The 22,006-nt window shown below is 40.9% G+C and overlaps 1 protein-coding gene across 2 annotated transcripts in view; it reads right to left on the bottom strand.

Moving 5' to 3' along the window:
• ARFIP1 (ADP ribosylation factor interacting protein 1) overlaps positions 1-10,652 on the bottom strand; it is a 96,917-nt gene extending 86,265 nt beyond the window's left edge. The window contains exon 1 of one of the 2 annotated variants that reach the window (XM_049769626.1): positions 10,575-10,652. In XM_049769626.1, the coding sequence (XP_049625583.1) occupies positions 10,575-10,652 (78 nt within the window). The remainder of the gene's footprint in view (positions 1-10,574) is intronic. The other variant, XM_049769627.1, reaches the window with a different exon arrangement.
• Positions 10,653-22,006: the final 11,354 nt, after the last annotated feature.

Genomic DNA, 22,006 nt, shown 5'->3' on the forward strand with positions numbered 1-22,006 from the left:
CAACAAAAAAAAAAAAAAAAAAAAAAAGCATGGAACAAAGTTGAAAAGACAGTCCTGGAGTTAAGGGCAGACACCAGTTTCTTCCCTGGCACAAAATACAAGTACAGCCAGGAGTACAACCAGGAGTGATCCCTAAGAACAGAGTCAGGAATGGTCCAAGAACCACTGGTTGTAGCTCAAAACTACCCCTACAATACCCCTACAACAGTGATACCACAGCAGTAGGACATTTGCTTTGCACCTGGCTGAATGCAGGACGAACACGGGTTCAATCCCTGGCTTCCCATATGGTCTCCTGAGATAGAAGCGATTTCTGAGTAATCCCTGAGTGCTGCTGGGTGTGGCCCAAAAAACTAAAATAAATAAATAAATAATCAAAACTACCAACTACCCCTACAAAAAGCTTGGAACTAATGTGGTTATTTTTTATAAGCAAAAAAAGTGAAAACTGGGTTCTGACTTCTGGAATCCTATAAAATGGTGAAGGTTGAGGTTGAGGATTACTTCTGGCTCTGCACTTAGAAATTGCTCCTAGCAGGCTTGGAGGACCACATGGGATACAGGGAATCTAAAACAAGTTGATTGTGGATCGGCCACATTCAAGGCAAACATCCTACTGCTATGCTATTGCTCAAGTCCCAGACATTTCATTTCTATGGGGTAAGACAAAGTCTCCTAAGGTGCATTAACTGTTTCATTTTTCTGTGTCAATGAATCTCCTCCACCCTGGGACAATGTTCAAAAGTATCACTCCATATAAATCAATGATGGGCCCCAAGAAGTCGCCATAAAAATGGTCAAAAAAAACTTTCAAAAAATTTTAAAAGTTTTTAGAAGCTTTAAATGCTCATCTTGTGACCCAAATATGCATCCAATGGTGGACTATTGCTATACTCTAAACAAAATAAAAAAAGTCAGGCATATCAAAATCCCTAATCACTACTATTTCATATACATTAGAATGGCCAAAATTGTAAAGACTGTAAATACTGGGGCTGGAGAGATAGCATGGAGATAGGGCATTTGCCTTGCATGCAGAAGGATGGTGGTTTGAATCCCAAAATCCCATATGATCCCCCGAGCCTGCCAGGAGTGATTTCTGAGCGTAGAGCCAGGAGTAACCCCTGAGCACTGCCGGGTGTGAACCCCCCTCCAAAAAAAAAGAAAAGACTGTAAATACAAAGAGTAAGTATGAGTTAGGCAACCAGGTAGAGCATTTATGAGACTTACATATTGCTGGTGCAGATTAACAACTGTAAAATGTCTGGAAAGAGAATTTACTTAGCAGAAGTACTTTTAGAGCTAAATATATGTTTTCTATGAACCAAGATGTATACTTCCAGGAAATACCCAAGAAATAACATGCATTTCTTGAAATATATGCCCATCAGAAAACAAGTACAAGAATGTTCATAGCAACTTTATTATTAATAGCTAAAACAAAGAAAATCTAAATATATATCAACACACATAGCAATAAAATAAAATAGCTTTTTTTTTTTAAATGGGGAAATTTCTCACAGGTAAGCTATGGAACAAATGAAGCCAACAGACAAATGTGCAGACTACATGACTGGGCTGCAACAAGAGACAGAAAGTGAGGGCACCTGTGGGCAAAACAGTGGTACTCTGGCAGTGTCCAATTACCCAGTCAGGGCATAAAGAATGGGCCTTCTGGTGTCCCTTTGTGGTAGGCGGCAAACTGGAATCATCACTCTACCTTACCAAGTAAAAACCTGGAAACCGAAGTAAACAACTCGTTTTTTGGTTTTGTTTTACTTAAACTCCATGTTTACAAGGATAAAGCTGTTCATGTCATACAATGTACAATAACAACCTTCACCAGTGCACATTTCCCACCTCCAATGTCCCCAATTTCCCCCTCACCCTCCCCATGCCTTCTCCCCTTCCTGTCTCTGAGGCATAAATTTCTTTTCCCTTCATTCCCCTCTCATCTTCTCTCTTTTCTTTTTTGATACTGTCATTTGCACTATGGCTAATTAAGGATTACCATGTATATCACTTTATCCCCTTTCAGCACCTAGTTCTTGTCCAGAGTGAGCACTGTCACTGTGGACTGTTCACTACTAACTGCATTCACCATTGATCCTCCTGATCCTCATCTCTTGTCCTGTGTATTACTATCATACTGTCTATTATTTTTCTTATACCCCACAAATGAGTGAGATTATTCTATGTCTCTCCCTCTGACTCATTTCACTTAGCATAATAATCTCCAAATCCATCCATGTATAAGCAAATTTCATGACTTCTTTTTTTCCTAACATCTGTGTAGTACTCCATGATGTAGATGTACCACAGTTTCTTTAGCTACTCATTTGTTGTTGGGCACCTGAGTTGTTTCCAGATTCTGACTATTTTAAATAGTGCTGTGAGGACATAAGAATGCAGAGGGATTTTCTGCATGGTGTTCTTGGGTTCCTAGGGCAACAGTTCTTCTTGAGGTCACAAGACTCCATGGAGACAAAGGCAAGTGAATCCAGAACAACAGAGCTCTCTCTCCAGGGCAGACTCACATGAGAACCATTCTGGTTTAGGACTGGGGAAAGAAAACCTGAACTATTTGAGTGAAGACCTACTGGATGCTTAGTGAGGACACTTGAAGTACTAAAAGCTCACAGCGCACTCAGTCATCACAGGAAGATCCCATGAAAGTGTGAGTTTCACCTTCAGGAACTAAACCAGGTAGCCATAATAAAATTGGAAGACAAATCCCCTCAGATTTCCAGAAACAGAGTAAGCAAATGAAAAAAATGCTCTACAGTACAATAATCACAGAAATGTGCATTAAAACCAGAATAAGATATAAGGGCATATTCAGGAGATTAGTTCATGAGCAATGTCAAGTGTGGGTAAAGAGCAATCTGCAGATATTGCCTGAGACAGTGTAAAAAGCTCTTCCCTTTGAAAAATATTCAGCAATCTCTCTCTCTCTCTTTCTCTGTCTCTCTCTCTTCCTCCCTCCCTTCCTCTCTCTCCCTTTTTTGGTTTTTGGGCCACACCTGATGATGCTCAGGGCTTACTCCTGGCTCTGTACACAGAAATTACTCCTGATGGTGCTTGGGGGATCATAGGGGATGCCAGGGATTGAACCTGGCTGCATGCAAGACTAATGCCCTACCCACTGTGCTATTACTCTACCCCAAGCAGTTTCTTATATAGGTAAATACACCAAAGCCAAAGAGAAAAATTAGTGGTCAGGGAGCATGCCTTGCATCCACAGGACCTGATTTGACCCGCACTACTCTCTGCCTGCCTATGTGCCATGGTGTATGACTCTAGTGATGTCTGAAAACCACTAGGGCTGAGCATTGAACCATCTGGCCTGATTAGTTGAGTATTCTGGGAGTGGCCCCAGTCCCTGAAGACTGCCTGGGAGGTCCCCAAAACAATACAGTGAAGTAAAATATACACATATTTTATACATAAATACACATATTTACAAAATATGCATGACTCAGTCATTCTACACCTTAGTATTTGCCAGAGAAACTAAAATGTTCTGAAAAAACTGATGTGTGTGTTCGTAGCAGTTGTATTAGAAGAACCCAAAACTAAAAACAAAACAAAACAAGTTCCACAAACAGGTTAACAGAAAAACACAAAATTTCTTCAGAAAGAAAAAGGAATGAACTATGATGCATGTATCAACTATTGACTAGTCTCATGAGAATATAGACTATATTATTCCATTTCCATAGGACAAGCGAGTGTCACAGGAGTTGCTGCCTGGGGAAAGAGGTGAAGCAGTTGGGATTCTGATGTTCATAAGAACTGCTTTTCCTGCACATCCAAAATCACCCCTGAGACACCCAGTCTGGCTATGTAGGTGTTGGACTGGACTAGCAGGAAGAGAGATCTGCAACTCTGGCCCCTCAGCAACAATCAAAACTGGATTATTTTCCAAACCCAACAAAAAATAAATTACACTTCAACACCCTCTGGCACAGAAATGGATAGGCTTGGGCCTGGAGAGAGAGCACAGCGGTGTTTGCCTTGCAAGCAGCCGATCCAGGACCAAAGGTGGTTGGTTCGAATCCCGGTGTCCCATATGGTCCCCCGTGCCTGCCAGGAGCTATTTCTGAGCCGACAGCTAGGAGTAACCCCTGAGCACCGCTGGGTGTGGCCCAAAAACCAAAAAAAAAAAAAAAAAAAAAAAAAATGTCAATGCGGCCAGAGCGGTGGTGCAGCAGTAGGGCATTTGCCTTGCACACAGCTGACCTAGGACAAACCATGGTTTGATCCCCTGGCATCCCATATGGTCCCCCGAGCCAGGAGTGATTTCTGAACACATAGCCCGGAGTAACCCCTGAGCGTCACCGGGTGTGGCCCCAAAATCAAAAACAAAACAAAACAAAAAAAGAATACCAAGAAGCTATATGATCCTAGGTGGACTGGTCTCTGGGCTCAGAATGCAGGTGGACCAATTTCCCCTATTCTGCCTACCAGAAGACCCAGCAGCCCCTACTCACACCTGACATCTCTCAGCATAATAAAAGCCCAACCACAGCTAACCTCAAAAAACATGATGCCACTAAATTGTCCCAAGTAGACTGATCTGATCTGAGAACTATGGAGTCTTCTCAGAATGAAAATAGGCAAATTTCCCTTTCTACCTGAAGACACAATAGCCCACAGCCAAACCCAACACCCTCAGACATGTCAGCCTAATTGCAAAACTGAACTTTTTTTTTACCAATCATTCCAGCTCCACAGTTCCTGGAGCACACGACCACATATGCAGCCATATGACACCTCCAAATTTCATAGCACTGACAGCCCAGAAGGAACGCAGAAAATTTGTTGGGAAAGTTACAGAGAAGACTACCAAGCTCAGTAGTGAATGAAAACGAAAAGTTAAAGTGCAAAGTGAAGAGTAAAAGCAGTAACACAGAATGCTCAACCAGCACCAAACAGCTTAGTCAATTCTGATAAATGATTGTAGTAACACCATTTTGAGATATAACAATTATCACAAACTGACTTTCATTAACTCATCTTTTGATAATTCCTTTTGCCTTCCTGTTGTAACAAGAAGAACGAAGTAAATTTATTTGTGCCTGGTAATGGAGCAGCAGGCCTGAGAGGTGGTTGAGAAACTGGGGACACTGGTGGAGGGCAGGTCACACTAGTGGTTGGATTGGTGTTGGAACACTAAATGCCTTAAACACTGTATTATGAACAAAATTGTAAATCAGTGTTACAATTTTAAAAAGTCATCTTAAAAATGCAGCCAGTAGTGTTGTGAAAATTTCCTTAGTTTACTAAATATATATGTATACATATGCACACACATACAAAGAAGACTTTTGTTTCCATCAAGTAACTATATTTTCTTCTAATTTAAAGGACTACATTCTTTATTTAAATCAATTCTACACAAAAGAGCAGTGAAGAAAAGAAACAGTAAGAAAAAAGAGAAACCACAAATATTTTAGTCTATTTGTTCTTGTTAAGGCTTTAGACAATGATGGTTGCAGTGCTTTGTGGACTAACTATGTAAGTTAACAGAGGCCATAGTTTGTTCCAATACACTAAAGCATAAATGCCTTCTGTGTCAGATGAAATTATTTAGATTTTTCTTTGCCTACAAAAATGGAGAAGCCAATTCTATTAAGCTCCTAATTCAAATAGCCTTTGAAATATCTTTCCATATTAGTGGAATTGCTTACTGTCCTCATTACAAATTTACTTTGTCATGGTTCAGAAGACCTAATAGAATAAATCCACTGAAAGTCTCAGGAGAATATAACCAAAGTATCAAGAACCAAAGTATGGATTTAAAAAGTCCTACTCTACCCCTTTTTGTAAGTTTACAAAAGAAGTTACTTTACTGTGCTAAATGTCTGTTTTCCTCACTTATGGAATTAAATTACTAATTTTACCTATGTATCAGAGAGTCAAAACAGAATCAAATGTGAAACACTTGGAAAACAGAAAACAGCCTACAAAGATGTACTAATCAAAGCATATAACTTCTGCTCCAGAGCAATGGGAAAAATTCTAAGGTAGCTCCATCAACAGTAGTATTTATTTGAACAGTTTCTCTACTCCTGAGCACCACTGGTCACACTTTCCCAAAAGAGACCATGACCACACAGTTGAAGTCTGGTTATAAATATAGAAATAAATGACTTTGGGTAAAATGACAGTTTTAACTCTTTTTGAATTATGTTACAATTTTTTCTTTTAAAATGTTTCAATATATTATCAACTACTTTGTATTTTATTTAAATTACCTCAACACTGAAATGCAAATCTCCCAACTTTCTCGCCTTTAATCTGTTACTATCGGTTTTTTTTTTTTGTTTTGTTTTTTTTTTTTTTTTGGTTTTTGGGCCACACCCGGCATTGCTCAGGGGTTACTCCTGGCTGTCTGCTCAGAAATAGCTCCTGGCAGGCACGAGGCACCGTGTGGGACCCGTGTGGGACCCCGGGATTCGAACCAACCACCTTTGGTCCTGGATCCGCTGCTTGCAAGGCAAACACCGCTGTGTTATCTCTCCGGGCCCTGTTACTATCATTTTTATGTCTCGGTTGTAAGCCGCCATGGAACCACATTTCCTCCCCTCTTTCCCTGCTGAGACTCAGTTTCAATCACATCATGGTTCCTCAAACAACTACATCTTATGTCTGTCCTTGCTTGCTTCTTTTTCCTGGAAGGTTCTTACCCCAGGTTTCCATGAGACACTATCATCTCTGCTCAATCAGGGTCCTCAGATAGGTCTGAGGAGCAGCTGGAAATCCTCCTCCAAACCACTCTAAGTTCCTATACTGCATTTCAGTGTATTATAAAATAACTTTTGAAATGCCAGTCTCTCTCCCCCATAAATTTATGTCACTAAAACCAATTCTACTTGATACCTAAATCCTACTTACCAATTAGGCTTCTTCAGAAGTCTTATTAAAATCACACTTTACCAAGCTTTCCCCTACCAGTCTGTCTCTCACCATCTCATCTCTAAGCTTCTACTTAAGCAAAGTCTGTCAACACTCAGGCGTTACTACCTGCACTAGCTCTCAAGAATCAACTCTAATGCCACCATTACTACTATTCCTGGTAGCTGCTCCTTAGAATTCCTATGATTTTCTCAGTACCACTCTAAAGACATTATTATCCTAAGTTAATACATTTATTTGCAGTGTCCTATTATTCAAGATTCACCTTGAGTTTGGGATCTGAAATTCACTATTTAGTCTCTGAATTATCTTTAAAAGGGGGAAGGGTAGATGTTAACATAATTTTATTAGCTGTGACTAGTACTATAACAAGGAAGTGCTGACAGAAAATAACTCAGGTTAAAGTCCCAGCCTACTCTAAATAGCTACCAAAACTGCTTTGCTTTTTTCTTTCCTTTGTTGTTAAAAATACATCTGTTTGGGCCTGGAGAGATAGCACAGTGGCATTTGCCTTGCAAGCAGCCGATCCAGGACCAAAGGTGGTTAGTTCGAATCCCAGTGTCCCATATGGTCCCCCGTGCCTGCCAGGAGCTTTTTCTGAGCAGATAGCCAGGAGTAACCTCTCAGCACTGCCGGGTGTGGTCCAAAAACCAAAAAAAAAAAAAAAAAAAAAACATCTGTTTTGCATACTTTTCCAACTTTCTATTACTGATTATAAATAACCTTAGCTTTTTTTGTTTTGTTTTGCTTTGTTTTGGGCCACACACAGTGACGCTCAGAGGTTACTGCTGGCTATGGGCTTAGAAATCACTCCTGGCTTGGGGGACCATATGGGACGTGGGGTGGGGGATCAAACCGCAGTCTGTTCCAGGCTAGCGCCGGCAAGGCAAATTCTGTCTTACCACTCTGTGCCACTGGTCAGGCCCCCAATCTAGCTTATTAATTTTCCACTTTTATTTGAACTCAAATCACAACTCTAATAATTCTGTTGATCCTTCCAAATCTATAAAATGAGGGGAATACTTCTAAAATGAGGTAGCATGTACAACCAAGTATAGTGCTTGACACCTAACAGGCTCTGTGAATGATACCTAGAAAGCTATTACTTTTTCTACAATGTGCTACATCTAAGGTGTAAAATTTGAATACTTAAAATATAAGAACTAAATCCACAAGTATCTTTTCTAATCAGTACTGGATTAAAGTAGAGAGCAAGTCAATCTCAGGTTTCCTTCTTTTTCTCACTCAAAAGAAGTAAAAATGCTAACGGTATTAAATGCAAGCACAGACACAGAAGAAAAGATACTTTATGATTACTGACAGGACAGAGAATAGGGAAGAAACAAGAGTTTAAAACCTCAAGCTGTGAGCTGGAGAAACAGCTATGGTAGAGTATTTGCTTTGCATCTGGTCAACTTAGCATCCCATAAGGTCCCTGAGCCAGCCAGGAGTAATTTCTGAGCACAAAGCCAGGACTAACCCGTGAGCACAACCAGGTGTGGCAAAAACAAAACAAAACAAAATTTAAACTTAGGCTGGACGCTGAAGAGACAGTATAGTACAGAGGTTAAGACACGTGCCTTGCATGCAAACAACCCCTTTAAACTCTGGCACTATATGGTCCCTTGAGCAGCACAGGCATGATTTCTGAGCACAGACCAGTAGTAAAGTAAGCCCTGAGTACTGCATTGTATTGTCTCCCTAAATAAAACAAACACTTCACCTTCTATGATTAACTAGGTAAGTAATCATAAAACAATTCATCTCACAGAAACTAAATAAACCTTAAGTCACTTATTACTTACAGTTAGAAATGTTTTAAGCTAAATTCCAAATCCTGGAGTTTTTGCTGCTGTTATGTTTAAAGATGTGAAAACTATCACCAGATCACAATAGCCTATAGCACTATCATTTATCGAGTACAGTAAGAATTCACTCATTAATTCATGTGATTATCAAATGAAGAAGAAAGTTTTGCTAAGGTACAAATTCTTATGTATAGACAATACTCACAAGTTAATGATTAAATTACAAATAAAGCTACATAAAATATAGTAAAGAATTCCTATTAATAAATCTGATCCAAAAGTTTTTTATCATCGACTTCCAAAACACAAAGTTAATAAAGTACAAATAAATGGGGAATTTTAAAGACAGAAACTATCCCTAAATTCTATATTACTTCATTAAACTAGTGCAATGCTTTTAAGTATAAATACAGATTATGAATGACTTGCTGGACTATTATTGTTATTATTATAATTTCCCCCTATGAGTGCTGTACATTTTGCATAGCTAAAAATCCAGGAAATGCCTACCATGAATGTTAATGATGATTTCTAGACAAATCTGAGTAGTTGTTACTTTGCTATCTTCTCCCTCAGATCATCATCCAGGAAATGTCTAGTTTATCATGTGAGTGACATTCATGTAGAGAAAGCTCAATGATGAACCACATCAGAACACTTTCCTCACCCTAAAGCTCTTGTTCACAAGCATCCGGCTAATCCTGCTACAACAAGGTAGATGCAGAGATCTGATCCTAACACAGCAAACCTATGAGCTAAGGAAGACACGGTGCCTGGAATTCCCTCGGCTCACAGAGCTGGAAGAACTACAATGCTGCTCTAGGAAACCAGACAGCCAAGCTTTTGTAAATCATGAGGAATCCTGAAACCTCCACAAACAGCACATATTTTGCCAACCTGAACTCTCCTTTGACTCAAACTAAAAGTAAAAAAGGATAATAACCTAGTCCCGGGTCTTATACTAAAAGCTGCTTGTCATACAGTTTAGGTCCAATTGAAGATCTGTGGTCTAGTATCACACCATAGCTACAGGAGGCAAAAAGGCTTAGAAACACTGCACAGGCTTCAAGGGCCCCATGTGTGGCACTGCCACCAGCTCTGTGTATGTTCCACCCCACCAATCCCTGGAGTCAGTTCCTGAGGCTCTGAAAGCTCCATCTGTTCAACAAAAAGTGGACAAACTGCAGTGAGACCAAGCTGTTCTAGGGATCAAAGTGTTCCTTTGTAATGCTTGAATTATCTGATATATGACAGGTATAAGACCTCGCAAAATATCTAGTTACCTAAACTTTTATAAAATGAACATCTTAATATTTTCCTTCCTATCTAATCTAATGAACCAGAATTGTGATGGTATTCAGGAAATTTTCCAGAAAAACAAAACCAATCTATACGTGTAGCTCATGTCAATCACCATAGACTTGCACTTGGTGAGTCTGAGTGTTATCTGGAACGCAGCACTTCTGTTTAAAAAATTCTGTGTGTGGATCCTTACACACACCACCAAGAGAAGGCAGGTGGAAAAAGATGAACTCAGATATGAGGAGAAAGCAGCCTCCAACTTTTCTTCTACAGAAACCTTAGTTCATATTTAAACTGAAACTAAAGTTTAATCTACCACTTTTATGTTCACTTTTCTGTGACAAATCAACACTAGAAATTTCAATGCCCAAAAGCAATTGCTATCACACTTCTCATCATGAAAAATATAGCTTTCCTCTCACTTTCCGGTGGGTCTACATGTGTAAAAGTTTTGCAAGTTTATGTACTAAATAAATCTGCATGGTGTGAAACTTTGACATGGGCCCATGTCCTTTCAGAAGGAATTAAATACCCTCCAATCACCTCAGAAGCCGACTTGACTTCTTCTGTGGCTGGTTTAGATGCATCAAGTGTTGTAGTATCATTGCTGCAGTCAGACATACCTAAAAGTAAAATGTGTTTAAGCACAATTAAATAATTCCGTTCAAAGACCTTTATCCCCTCTGAAATTTTTTACAAATATTCTTCAACATAATCAATTTATTTGTAGTCAGAAATGGATTTGTTATACTATGCATAAACATAAATATCTATAATTGGTTATAATGAAATGTTGTGCATAATGTAAAATCCATATCATATCACCATTTAAAATTTATTCCAGCAGTTGGAGAGATAACACAGAGGTTAAGGCACTTGTCTGGCAGGTGGTCAACCCAAGTTCAATCCCCAGCACCACAAATGGGCCCCCGACACAACCAGGAAAGGTCCTTGGATAGTGTCAGGAGTAAGTACTGTCAAACCTCCCCCCGAAAATGACTGCATCTGATGGAAGTTAGCTCATGTGGCAGAATGCATGTGCGTAGCCCTGAGATCCATGCTGGCATCACATGCTCCCAAGACATTCACAGGTGTACTTCTCTGACCCCTGGGCAATGCAACATCTCGAGACCAGGCAATGAGGCAGTCAGTTCGCTAAGGATCACTGGTATGCCAAGTTAAGGATCTTGGTATGCCAAGACATACCCAGATCCACTAGGTATTAGCTCTCAAAAGACTCATTTCAGGAAAATGATGTCATAATATTTTAAATATAGATTGAACAACAACAACAACAACAACAACAAAAAAAACAGTATCAAAGCAAAATTCAAAGCTTCCTAAAGATAGTATGTTAGTTTTTCACAGCCATATAAAACCAGAGTTTCCCACTTTCCCCTTGCTGGCCCATACTCTCCATCAATGAGAATAGATGCGAAGACACTCAGGTCTAAATTAAGCTCTAGACTCACATTTCATTCAATAAAAATTTAATGAGTAACCGTATTTTCCAGCATATAAGACAACTTTTTAACCCATGAAAAACTTCTTAAAAGTCGGGGGTGGTCCTATACGCCTGTATACAGCATGCTGAAACTTTCTCCAGCTTCAGGGACGAGTGATCTGCCCCACTCTTACCACTGCATCCCATCTAGCTGCTGGGTATCATCACTCAGCCCTCTGCTTGTCCTGATTCATCTTTCAGGGCACACAGAGGAGCTGAGTTACAGAGCACCGCATCTCATCCAGCTGCCAGATATATGGCTTTCTGGTGCTCAGTCCTCTGTTCAACTTTTATGGGAAACAGGAGACACTGTCTCCTTCTAGCTGTCCAATCACTGCACCCCAGCCAGCTGATCTTGGAGGAGCCCCCTCTCCCTGCTCTCAATGTAGATCACAATCAAAAAATCAGTTACTACAAATGACAAATGTAAAATAATTGTTGGCACTCCAAAGCCTAGCTTTATTAAACATATACTGTTAACCTTTGAGGGTTCTACTCTTTTTTCTCTTAATTGTGTGTGTGTGTGTGTGTGTGTGTGTGTGTGTGTGTGTGTGTGTGTGTGTGTGTGTGTGGTTTTGGATCACACCCAGCAGTGCTCAGGGTTTACTCCTGGCTCCATGCTCAGAAATTGCTCCTGGCAGGCACGGGGGACCATATGGGACGCCGGGATTCAAACTGATGACCTTCTGCATGAAAGGCAAACGTCTTACCTCCACGGTTATCTCTCCGGCCTCTCAAGTTTTTTAATTTCCATTTGGTGTGCATTAAAAGAGAGGTAGTCTTACTGGCGAATATAGCCAAGGCCCTATATTTTAACAGGAAAAGTAGGGGTTGTCCTATATGCCCAGAAAATATATGCCGGAAAATATGGTATTTCTGCTGGTAGCTTGACTATGGTTAGAGAATGCCAACCATATATGACAAACTCCTAGGCACTCAGGAAAAAAGAATAAAATCTAGCTCAGTTATAAGTGTACTCTACACTTAACCAGAGAGATAATAAGACACCACAATGGATACCAGAAAGCAAAGAAATATTTACTCTTGAAATATACCAGAGTGTAGGGGTCAGAGCAATAGCACATCAGTAATGTGTTTGCCTTGCTTGCACAAAGCCAACATAGACCCAGGTTTGAATCCTGGTATCCCATATGGTCTCCTTAGCCTGCCAGGAGCGACTTCTGAGTACAGAACCATGAGTAACTAACTCCTGAGCGCTGCTGAGTGTGACCCAAAAACGAAAAAATCAAAAGAAGAAATATGCCAGAGTAAACAATTTTACTGCCTGACAACCAAGTAACACTGAATTAGGAAAACAATACAAGAAGATCAAGGAATTTATTCCAGAAATTACAGGTTGGTTCAAAAAGTCCATTATTATATGCTGTGCTCATAAATCTCAGCAGAAAAATATTTCAACCATAGATTTCTGTTGGAAGTCAAGCAGTGCTCAAGCGGTCCAGTCTCTATCCCCCATGCAATTCTTGGTCCATCAGTCACTGATTCAATGCAAGGGCATGAGATGTGTACTGTTCTGGGTCTCCAGGGCTACACCTGGAGGTGCCCAAGAGCCTCCAAAATTAAACCTGGAGATGTCTGGGGACCACATGGTGGTAGAGACCAAACCCAGGTCATCACTGTATTATCTCCTGGCCCTGAGACACTGTTTAGCAAAATTCAATACCTATTCAAAATTCATTACAAAAGGGATTATGGGAGACTTTAACATGATTAAATATATAATATGCAGCCAAAATACATTATATAAAGCATAGTCCTATAATCATTACCCTATTCAATAAAAAATAATAGAAACATTCTTATTAAGTTTAGCAATACTGCAAAGATGTCCACCATCTCTGCTACTACTATGATAGATAAAGGTCAATCCAACAATAAGATAATTCAATTAGAGGAAAAATAGGTGCAGAAAAAGTAAAGCTATCACTATATGCAAATGAAATGATAACTGAAAAACTCCAAAGAACCATTGACAAAACTCAATAATAATTCAATGAAATAGTAAGATACATAAACTAGCAAAATTAATATGAAGAGCAATAGCTTTATTTTTTTAAACTTTATTTATTTTTTATTTAATTATTTATTAATTATTTATTTATTAATGATTGATTCGTTGATTGATTGACTGGCTTCTGGGCCACACTCAGTGGAGCTCAGGGGTCCTCCTGGCTCTGAACTCAGAAATCACCCCTGGCAGGCTGGGGACCAAATGAGATGCCGGGAATTGAACCAGCTTCCTCCCAGGTTGGCCACCTGCAAGGCAAACGCCTTACTGCTGTGCTATCTCTCCGGCCCCCAATAGCTTTAATAAATAAAAAGAGTGAACAAAATATAGAAAATTCTATTTATAGCAAAGATGATAAATACTTGAAAAATTTAAATTTAACATACAAAATCTATATGATAAAAATATTTAAACACAACTAAGAAACAGTAAATATGGCAAAGCAAAAGACACTCCATCGTTAAAGAGGTTGATATCATAGTATTTCTCCCTTAATTTAGGAATTCAATACAATTCAAGAAAATACTAACAACTTAGTTTGTAGTCGACAATTTGATCATCAAGTTGATAGGAAAATATAAATGTGCAATAAGTGCTGGGAAAAGTAAAATCCACAGAGTAATTAGTATTTTTGGAGGGAGCTTTTGGGGGGGAGCCACACCCAGTGATGATCAGGGGTTACTCCTGGCTATGTGCTCAGAAATCGCTCCTGGCTAGGGGGAACCATATGGGCTGCCAGGTCCATCCTGAATCTGCCGGGTGCAAGGCAAATGCCCTACCGCTGAGCTACTGCTCCAGCCCCAGGAATTAGTTTTATAAGAAGATAATGTGGTACTAATACACGGATAGACAAAGATAACTGAAATAAAATTAAAGATATAGAACTGGACCCAAATACAGAGAAACTTAGTATATATCTAGATGATACCTCAGGCATAAGTATACATATGTCTTTAATAAATTATGCCAGGATAAATAGAAAACAAAACACAGCATTTATAGTCTCAATGATATCAATGAGTTAAAGATTTAGAAGTCTGTAATATAAAGAATCTGAGAGAGGTATTGAACAAACCATAAATGAGTTTTTAAAATTAAAGAATTCACATCCGGGGCCGGGCGGTGGCGCTGGAGGTAAGGTGCCTGCCTTGCCTGCGCTAGCCTAGGATGGACCGCGGTTCGATCCCCCGGCGTTCCATATGGTCCCCCAAGAAGCCAGGAGCAACTTCTGAGCGCATAGCCAGGAGTAACCCCTGAGCGTCACAGGGTGTGGCCCAAAAACCAAAAAAAAAAAAAAAAAAAAAAAAGAATTCACATCCCATAAAAGTTATGAAATGGCATACTCAAGGCAACAAGAGACATAAAAACAGGGCAGGCATAGAATAAATAGGATACAACATATTAGAATAAAAATGCATTAATTAAAATTAAGTATGATATGATAAAATATAATCTAAAGCAAAATAATAAAATTATTAAAATAATATGCCGAAGTCTTCTAAGAAAGTTACTAAATTTTAAAATAAAATAAGTCTCCAGAGAAACATCTGAGGAGTTATTTTCTCAATAAGAGGTCAATAAAAATGCTACAGCAAAGTACTACAACTAATCATAATATATAAGATCAAGGGGTTCTGACTGGTGAATCTAAGACAATTCTAAGAAGGTAAATCTAGAAAATAGGGCAAAAAGTAACAAAACTTGGGCACATTTTGATCTGATTTTGCTGTTTCTTTACACTCGTATCATTAACATGCCAGAGATTGGTTACCATGCTAAAGATTAACAAAAATGGATCTCTTCCATTTTAATAGAATGTACTGAAATATGTCTATCTTTTCTTGCTCATAAATAAACAAGAGAATGATAAGACTTGTTTTGATTTTATAATCAGATATTAATTTTCAAGTTGGCAGACTGCAGAAAAAGGACTAAGCACTAGCCTTACAAAGCCTGACCTGGTTTTGATCCCTAGCATCCCATATGGTCCCTAAATCCCACCAGGAGAAATCTCTGAGCACAAAGCCAACAATAAATGAAAAATCAAAACAAATGTGACACAACAAAAGCTAGATACTGAAGTAAAAATACAGCAAGTAAGGTGCCTGCCTTGCACACGGCTGACCTGGAGTCCATCTCAGGCATCCCATACAGTCCCTTGGTCACCGCCAGGAGTGACTACTTAGTATAGAGTCAGGAGTAACCCCAGATCATTGTTGGGTATGGCCCCAACTAAATAAAATTCAGAAAATGAAGTTACTTCTCTATTATATATATAAACAGTGAGACATAATTTCAAAGTCAATCCAGCAGGGGCTGAAGAGACAATACAGTGGTAAGGAAACAGTGGTAAGGAAACTGAGCACCAACAAGAGTCACTCCTAGGTACAGAGCCAGAAACATCTCCTGAACACTGCTTGGTACTGCCACAAAACAAAAAGCTAAGTCAACCAAAATGTCAACACTCATCCATTATCATTACCAACACTTACCAAGTAACAACATTTGCTCCATTTAAATTGTGTCATAGAGAAATATATAAGAAATAAAAACCTATGGCTCCTAAAAACATATTACTCTGAAAAAGAAAAGTAGCTGCAAATAAACACTCTAAGTTGCTCACTGTACCATAGCCTTGTTCCTCATAGATGGCAGGAACATTAGCAGTGAAGCGAACCAAGAGTTATATTAAAAGTTATATTAATGCAGTGGGTAAATTTTCAAAACCATATGAAAGAGCTACCTCAGCACTCACAAATAATTTTTAGTGGTAAATAACTCATCTAAGAATATAATGTAATATAGACTACAAACAAAAAGATAAAGAGCTAGTTATAGACCTATATACATAAGTCAGTGTCTATTACTGTGTTCTGTGGGCAAGGAAAACAATGACTTAATGACATAGGAAAATATAGGGGGTTAGTACCTCAACCCAGGGCTTAGAGTATTAATCAGGGAAATCCAAACTTTAGTAAGGTTCTTCTAGAGAACAGGAAATGAAGAGAAAGTCAAGAATGAGTGGTCTTGGCAGGAGGAAAGTGGGGGTCTTGTCATGGAAAGAAGACTATAGGGGCCCAGGGAAGGGAAGGGCTACAGAGCTGAAGTAGGAAGTTAAGCAGAAGAAAGGTGGTATGGGGCGCTTGGAGTTTGTTTTGGAGTTTAAAAGCAATGAAAAGCTTAAAGAAGACTTAGGGAATGGAGTGACAGAAGTGTGTTATAAAGTAAATCTCTCCCTTCCATGAATATAAGATTAGAAAAGAAACAGGTTAAACTAGAAGAGGGTTGACTGAAGGCTACTGAAGATCAGGACAGAGTCAAGTGGCAGTAAAAATGGGAAGTAAAGTCACAAGCCTCTCCAAAACCAAGAATAAAACTTGAGAAAGTGGATGTGTCTGAAGAAGTAAGAATCACGGTTAATTTTCGAGATTTTCCAACTGCAAAGATAAAGGAGTCATTCACAGAAACGAACAAAGAAAGAGAGCTGACTTTGGGGAAAGAGGGTGGTGAGAGGTTTGAACTCTATTTTATTTGTACTTTATCTGAGACACTGTCTATGAGGCTGGAGCGGTGGCACAAGCAGTAAGGCTTGCCTGTACTAGCCTAGGAAGAGCCAGAGTTCGATCCCCTGGCATCTCATATGATCTCCCAAGCCAGAAGCAATTTCTGAGCGCATAGCCAGGAGGAACCCTTGAGCATCATGGTGTGGCCCAAAAACAAACAAACAAAAAAGATGGCAATAGAAAAGCAAGCCATGCAGGTTTAGATCTCAACAGAGAAAACACTTGTGGCTTCAGAAAAACTGGCATCTTTATTCTAGAGACAGTCAGAAAATACATTAGACTCTGACCATCTGGATTTTGTTACAACAAAAAGCTGACAGAGAACATAGCAATAATATTTCATCAGCTAAAACAAAACTGCTAGGAGCCATTTGAAGCGCTGAGATTTTGGTTCAGTAGTGACTGTGATTATGCCACACAATTGTATAGAATTTAACAACTGAGTAGGGTGGCCAGTGTGGCTGGAATGTTCTAGACCTGCACTTTGCTTCCAAATGCCATGATCTGTGCATGCTTCTTGACCACCTGAAATGTGAGTGGTGTCACTGAGACCCAGAATTCTTCTTCTGCTTTTATTTTCACTGATTTAAATAGCCTCACGTAACCAAAGATCGCATAAGCAGGGCAGTCGAGCCTTCTCCCACATTTTATCTACATCAACTACCTAGTCAGTGCATGAACTAAGGGCTGGGGTGAGAAACAGAACTATCGGAGAAGATGCTTCTCCATCCCATCAGCTTACTACAGTATTTGATTTTTATTTTATTCTATTTCTGGTATGTGGACCGCACCCTGCTTGCTTCAGGCTCTGTGCTCTGAGATCAGTCCTGGCAATGCTTGGGGGACCATCTGCAGTGCTGGGGACTGAGCCAGGTGTGGAATCAGGAGACATTGCAGCTCTGTGGTTTTTGCTCTTTCAGAGACCCTGGCTTCCACGATGGTGGGTTTCTGCACCTGTTTCTTCCTGCATTCACAGAAGTCGGGAATAGCTAATCCCCAGGCAGCATCTCTGAAGAGCCTCGAAATTCAGAGCAACCCTGGGTGAATGACAGCTAGCGCTGAGTTCCAAGGGCCTGGCACTGCCCTCCTTGCAAGAAGGGCGCTTGAGATAGGAAGACCGGACTGGGGGCAGTATGGAGGTCCCACATCACTGGCACAGTCCCCAAGGTCTCTCTCCCTGGCCTTAAGTCCCTGAGTCATCTCTTCTCGGGGTGAAACCTTAGAGCAGCACTTAATAGAAAAAACTCAAAAAAAAAAAACCTAACAGATGCTAACAGATGCTCTCTGCTCTGCTGACTTAACAGTGTGGCAAGAATAAAGTGTGAATACTGGTGAATGTATTTAATAAATTACATGCCAGAGAAAACAGTATTAAAGAGCAGTACACATAAGTCTCTTCTTGGGAACAGCCTGGCACAAGCATGATAAGCCGAAACACTGACCCATCATCCCTCAGAGGACCATCAAGTATCTAGTTGGCGGCTGCAACACAGACATGATAATCTTGTCTTTATTACTGTAGGGCTACACCCAGCGGGGTCTGGGGGTGGACCCAGGACTCTGCATTTGCAGGGCATGTGTTCAATCACTGGAGCTCCACGTCACATAGTGCTCTGTGATGCCACACATGGAAGTCTGGAAACCTTGCACTAAACCCTCGAGTGCTGCTGCAACGGAAAGTGGCCAACGGACTCCCTCCTCCCACGGTTTTAGGCCTCACCACCACTCAGTTCTTAAAATCTTGCTCCACAGTGAGTGCATTCACCCTTCTTGTGAAGGCGGAAAGAGGATCAGGGATTGATGTTTTCACAGCGATATGAAAATGAAGCGAAACCAGACCACTTAGGTGAGAAGGACAATAGTGACAACCTTGCCTTATCATCACAGGGACTGGCGCCATTTCCAGCAACACCTGTGGAACTAGCCTAACACACAGGAGTAGAGTTCTGAGGAAGGAAATAAGGAAAAGAGTAAAAGGAGAGCTGGGCCTGTGTGCAGCTGTGGAACCCAAACCTGACATGGGTGAGGCCCCAACTTCAAAACCTGGGATAGAACAAGAGAAAAGGGGAAAGGAAATAGAGGAGTTGATGGGGTGGGAATGACAGCAGAGGGAGACATAGAGAGGGGAGGAAGAAGGAAAAGAGACAGAAAAATTTTTATCTTGTACAGAAGAAGAATCTGTGCAAACTAGTCAGGGACATCCAAGACCACCTACAGTTAGCAGAGACCAATGATAACAAGACTTTTCTCCTACTTTTTTGTTGTTGTTGTTGTTTAAATCTAATGCTGAGCTGCCTTTCAGAGTCCTCATCTTCCATGCTGCAGAAAGCTGCTCACCTCTGATCTGATCTGCACATAATAGAGTGAGCTTTGCATCAACAGCCAAATCATCTTAAAACTCCAAGCTGACTGGCTCCTTCCACTATCCTGAATTAATCCCTTAAGTCCACCCCAAATGTATCATCTGAAAAATGTGCTTCAACGTCTAAGCTCCTACATCAACTTTATTGCTGAAAACCTTTATTTTCATATTTTTCATTCATTTATCTCTCACTCCCACTCTCTTCGGCCCCCCCTCCTCCCGCTCTCTCATTTACAAACATACACACACAAACACAACACACACATATTTCTAGCTACAGCCTTGGGAAAAATATCAACTTTCCAGAGGCCTCCTCCAAAGTCATTTCCTTTGCCCTACTTTCCAGTATGCCTTTCTGCTAGTTCTTCATGCACGAAGGCGTAGTCAAGGGATCTTTGCAGAATGTCAGACAACAGATCAGTGGGCCAATCTCATCTTATGGAACCAATCAGGCCCAGTTCTGGCTCCACCAGTGCGATTCTGAGCAGATTACTGAAGTTTCAGTGAATCATTTAGTTTCAGCCCCTTCATTCAAAAAAAATGGGAACTGAACCACCAGACAAGGCTGCTGTTAAGATCAGGAGATGATCAGGTCAAGTACTTAGCATAATCCTGGCAAAGGGTCCACAAATAGCAAATGTGAACTATTTTGATGGCAGACAAAAATCTACCTTCTGACTATTTGGCATAATTAGCCTCTGGTAAACTTATTAAAAATCCCTATTCTCCCAAACAAAGAAGGAAAAATAATGCTGTTTGTTCTGTGCAAAGAAACTGGTCACTCTTGGAGAACTAAGGGAAGCTGAACAGGCTTCTGCAATTCCTTGAAACAAATGCTAAACTTGGAAAGCCAACTTCAAACACTTCCACAGAGAATGGGTTAAGTTCAGAGGGATTGTAATGTTTGCACAACAGAAATAATCTCAGAAATACCTCGGACAGAAAGGAAAAAAAGGGAAACAGCAATAAATGCACTTTTGGTCACACTTTCGAAACAGCCTTTCCCCTTACCTAGCAAAGTCATGGTAGATGCTTCAACCGTGGAAAACAAGAAAATGAAAGCAGAGTGTGTGAATTTACTCTTTTACTCTAAACACATGTAGTCTGGTGATTGTGATATCACTGTGATATATCATTTTATAAATCTATCAGCTCTTCACAGTTGTCCCCTAAAAGAAACCTCAAAACCACAAATCATGACCTGAAAGAGTTGGCAGGGTTCTTCTTTCTCGGAGTATAGGAAGGAGTTTTGAAACATGATGTTCTGAAGTAGGTAGAGATTTCAGGGTAAAATTAAAATCTCTACTTTGTACTCTTCTGGTCCCAAATAAATCATATGGCAAAACACACACACACACACACCATAAATCATATGGCAAAACACACACACAATAAATCATATAGCAAAACACAGACACACACACACACACACACACCAGACCCGTTCCATTAAAAAGGTAATTCATTAACTTCTAAAGGGCACAAAGGTGTGCAAAGACAGTACTCCAGGTGGAGGGACATACATATCACCAAAGGGGGGGGGGGGAGGAAGAGTGTCATCTCTCTTTATAAATGCAGCTAATTCAATGGCAAATGTTGAGCTACTCTTGCAGGTGAAAGCACAAGTTTAGGAAAACAGTCCTCCTGCAAACTCTCCTCGCTTGTCCTTTCCAAAGCAAAAGTGAGTTAGAGAAACGGCATCATTCAAGGCAACAGAAAGAAATAAAAAAAATGACAGGAAGGGGACCAAAGCCTCAAAGGGGTGGGGGTGGTGACTATCAGCGGGACAGGACGCTAAAACCACAAAGTTTCTTGGACATCAAAGGGCTCAAGAGAGGTGACGTGAACAAAAACAAAGTTAGCCATAATAAAGGAAAGGGCATCCCGAAACTTCTCTTTGAGGAGGTTGGGGGGGGGGGGGGACGACTTTCTTTTTGCCCAGACACGTCAACAGCCTCTTGGCAAAGAGGGACCACAGCGGGACTTCCTTCCTACATTCCTTGGCATCGCTGGCAGGCAGTGGGGCTCGGGACCTGAACCCCCTGGCCAAGGAACTTCAAGGGGGGGGGGGGGATTCGTCACGCCTGGCCCTCCCACACGTCGGCTGAGGAAAGCCAGCAGGGATGCCGCAGGGAAGGAAGAGGGGGAGGCGGAAAGGACCGAGCCTGACCAGGCTGCGGGCCCCGACATCCTCTCTAGTTGCAAAGCTACGAAGGTGCAGAGCCCTTGGGCCCACCGATGCGCCCGCTTCAACGCAGATATTTGCGGGGATCCCCAGGAAGGCCGATGGGGCCAAAAGCCAAGGCCGAATGCACGGGTTGACGGCACAGGTGGAACCTTCTCCGAGGCCACAAGTGCAAGAGTCCCCGGGATGCGAACTCCAGGAGGCGGCAACGTGTCCGGCCCACCAGGCCGACCTTCCTTCCCCGCCTCTTGGCCGCCGGGCCCGGTTCCGCCCTCACCTGTGCGCGGGGAAGCCGTGCAAGCGGCTCACGTCGGGGATTTAGCTGAACGTCT

Source organism: Suncus etruscus, chromosome 3 (assembly GCF_024139225.1).
Source record: "Suncus etruscus isolate mSunEtr1 chromosome 3, mSunEtr1.pri.cur, whole genome shotgun sequence".
Taxonomy (NCBI): domain Eukaryota; kingdom Metazoa; phylum Chordata; class Mammalia; order Eulipotyphla; family Soricidae; genus Suncus; species Suncus etruscus.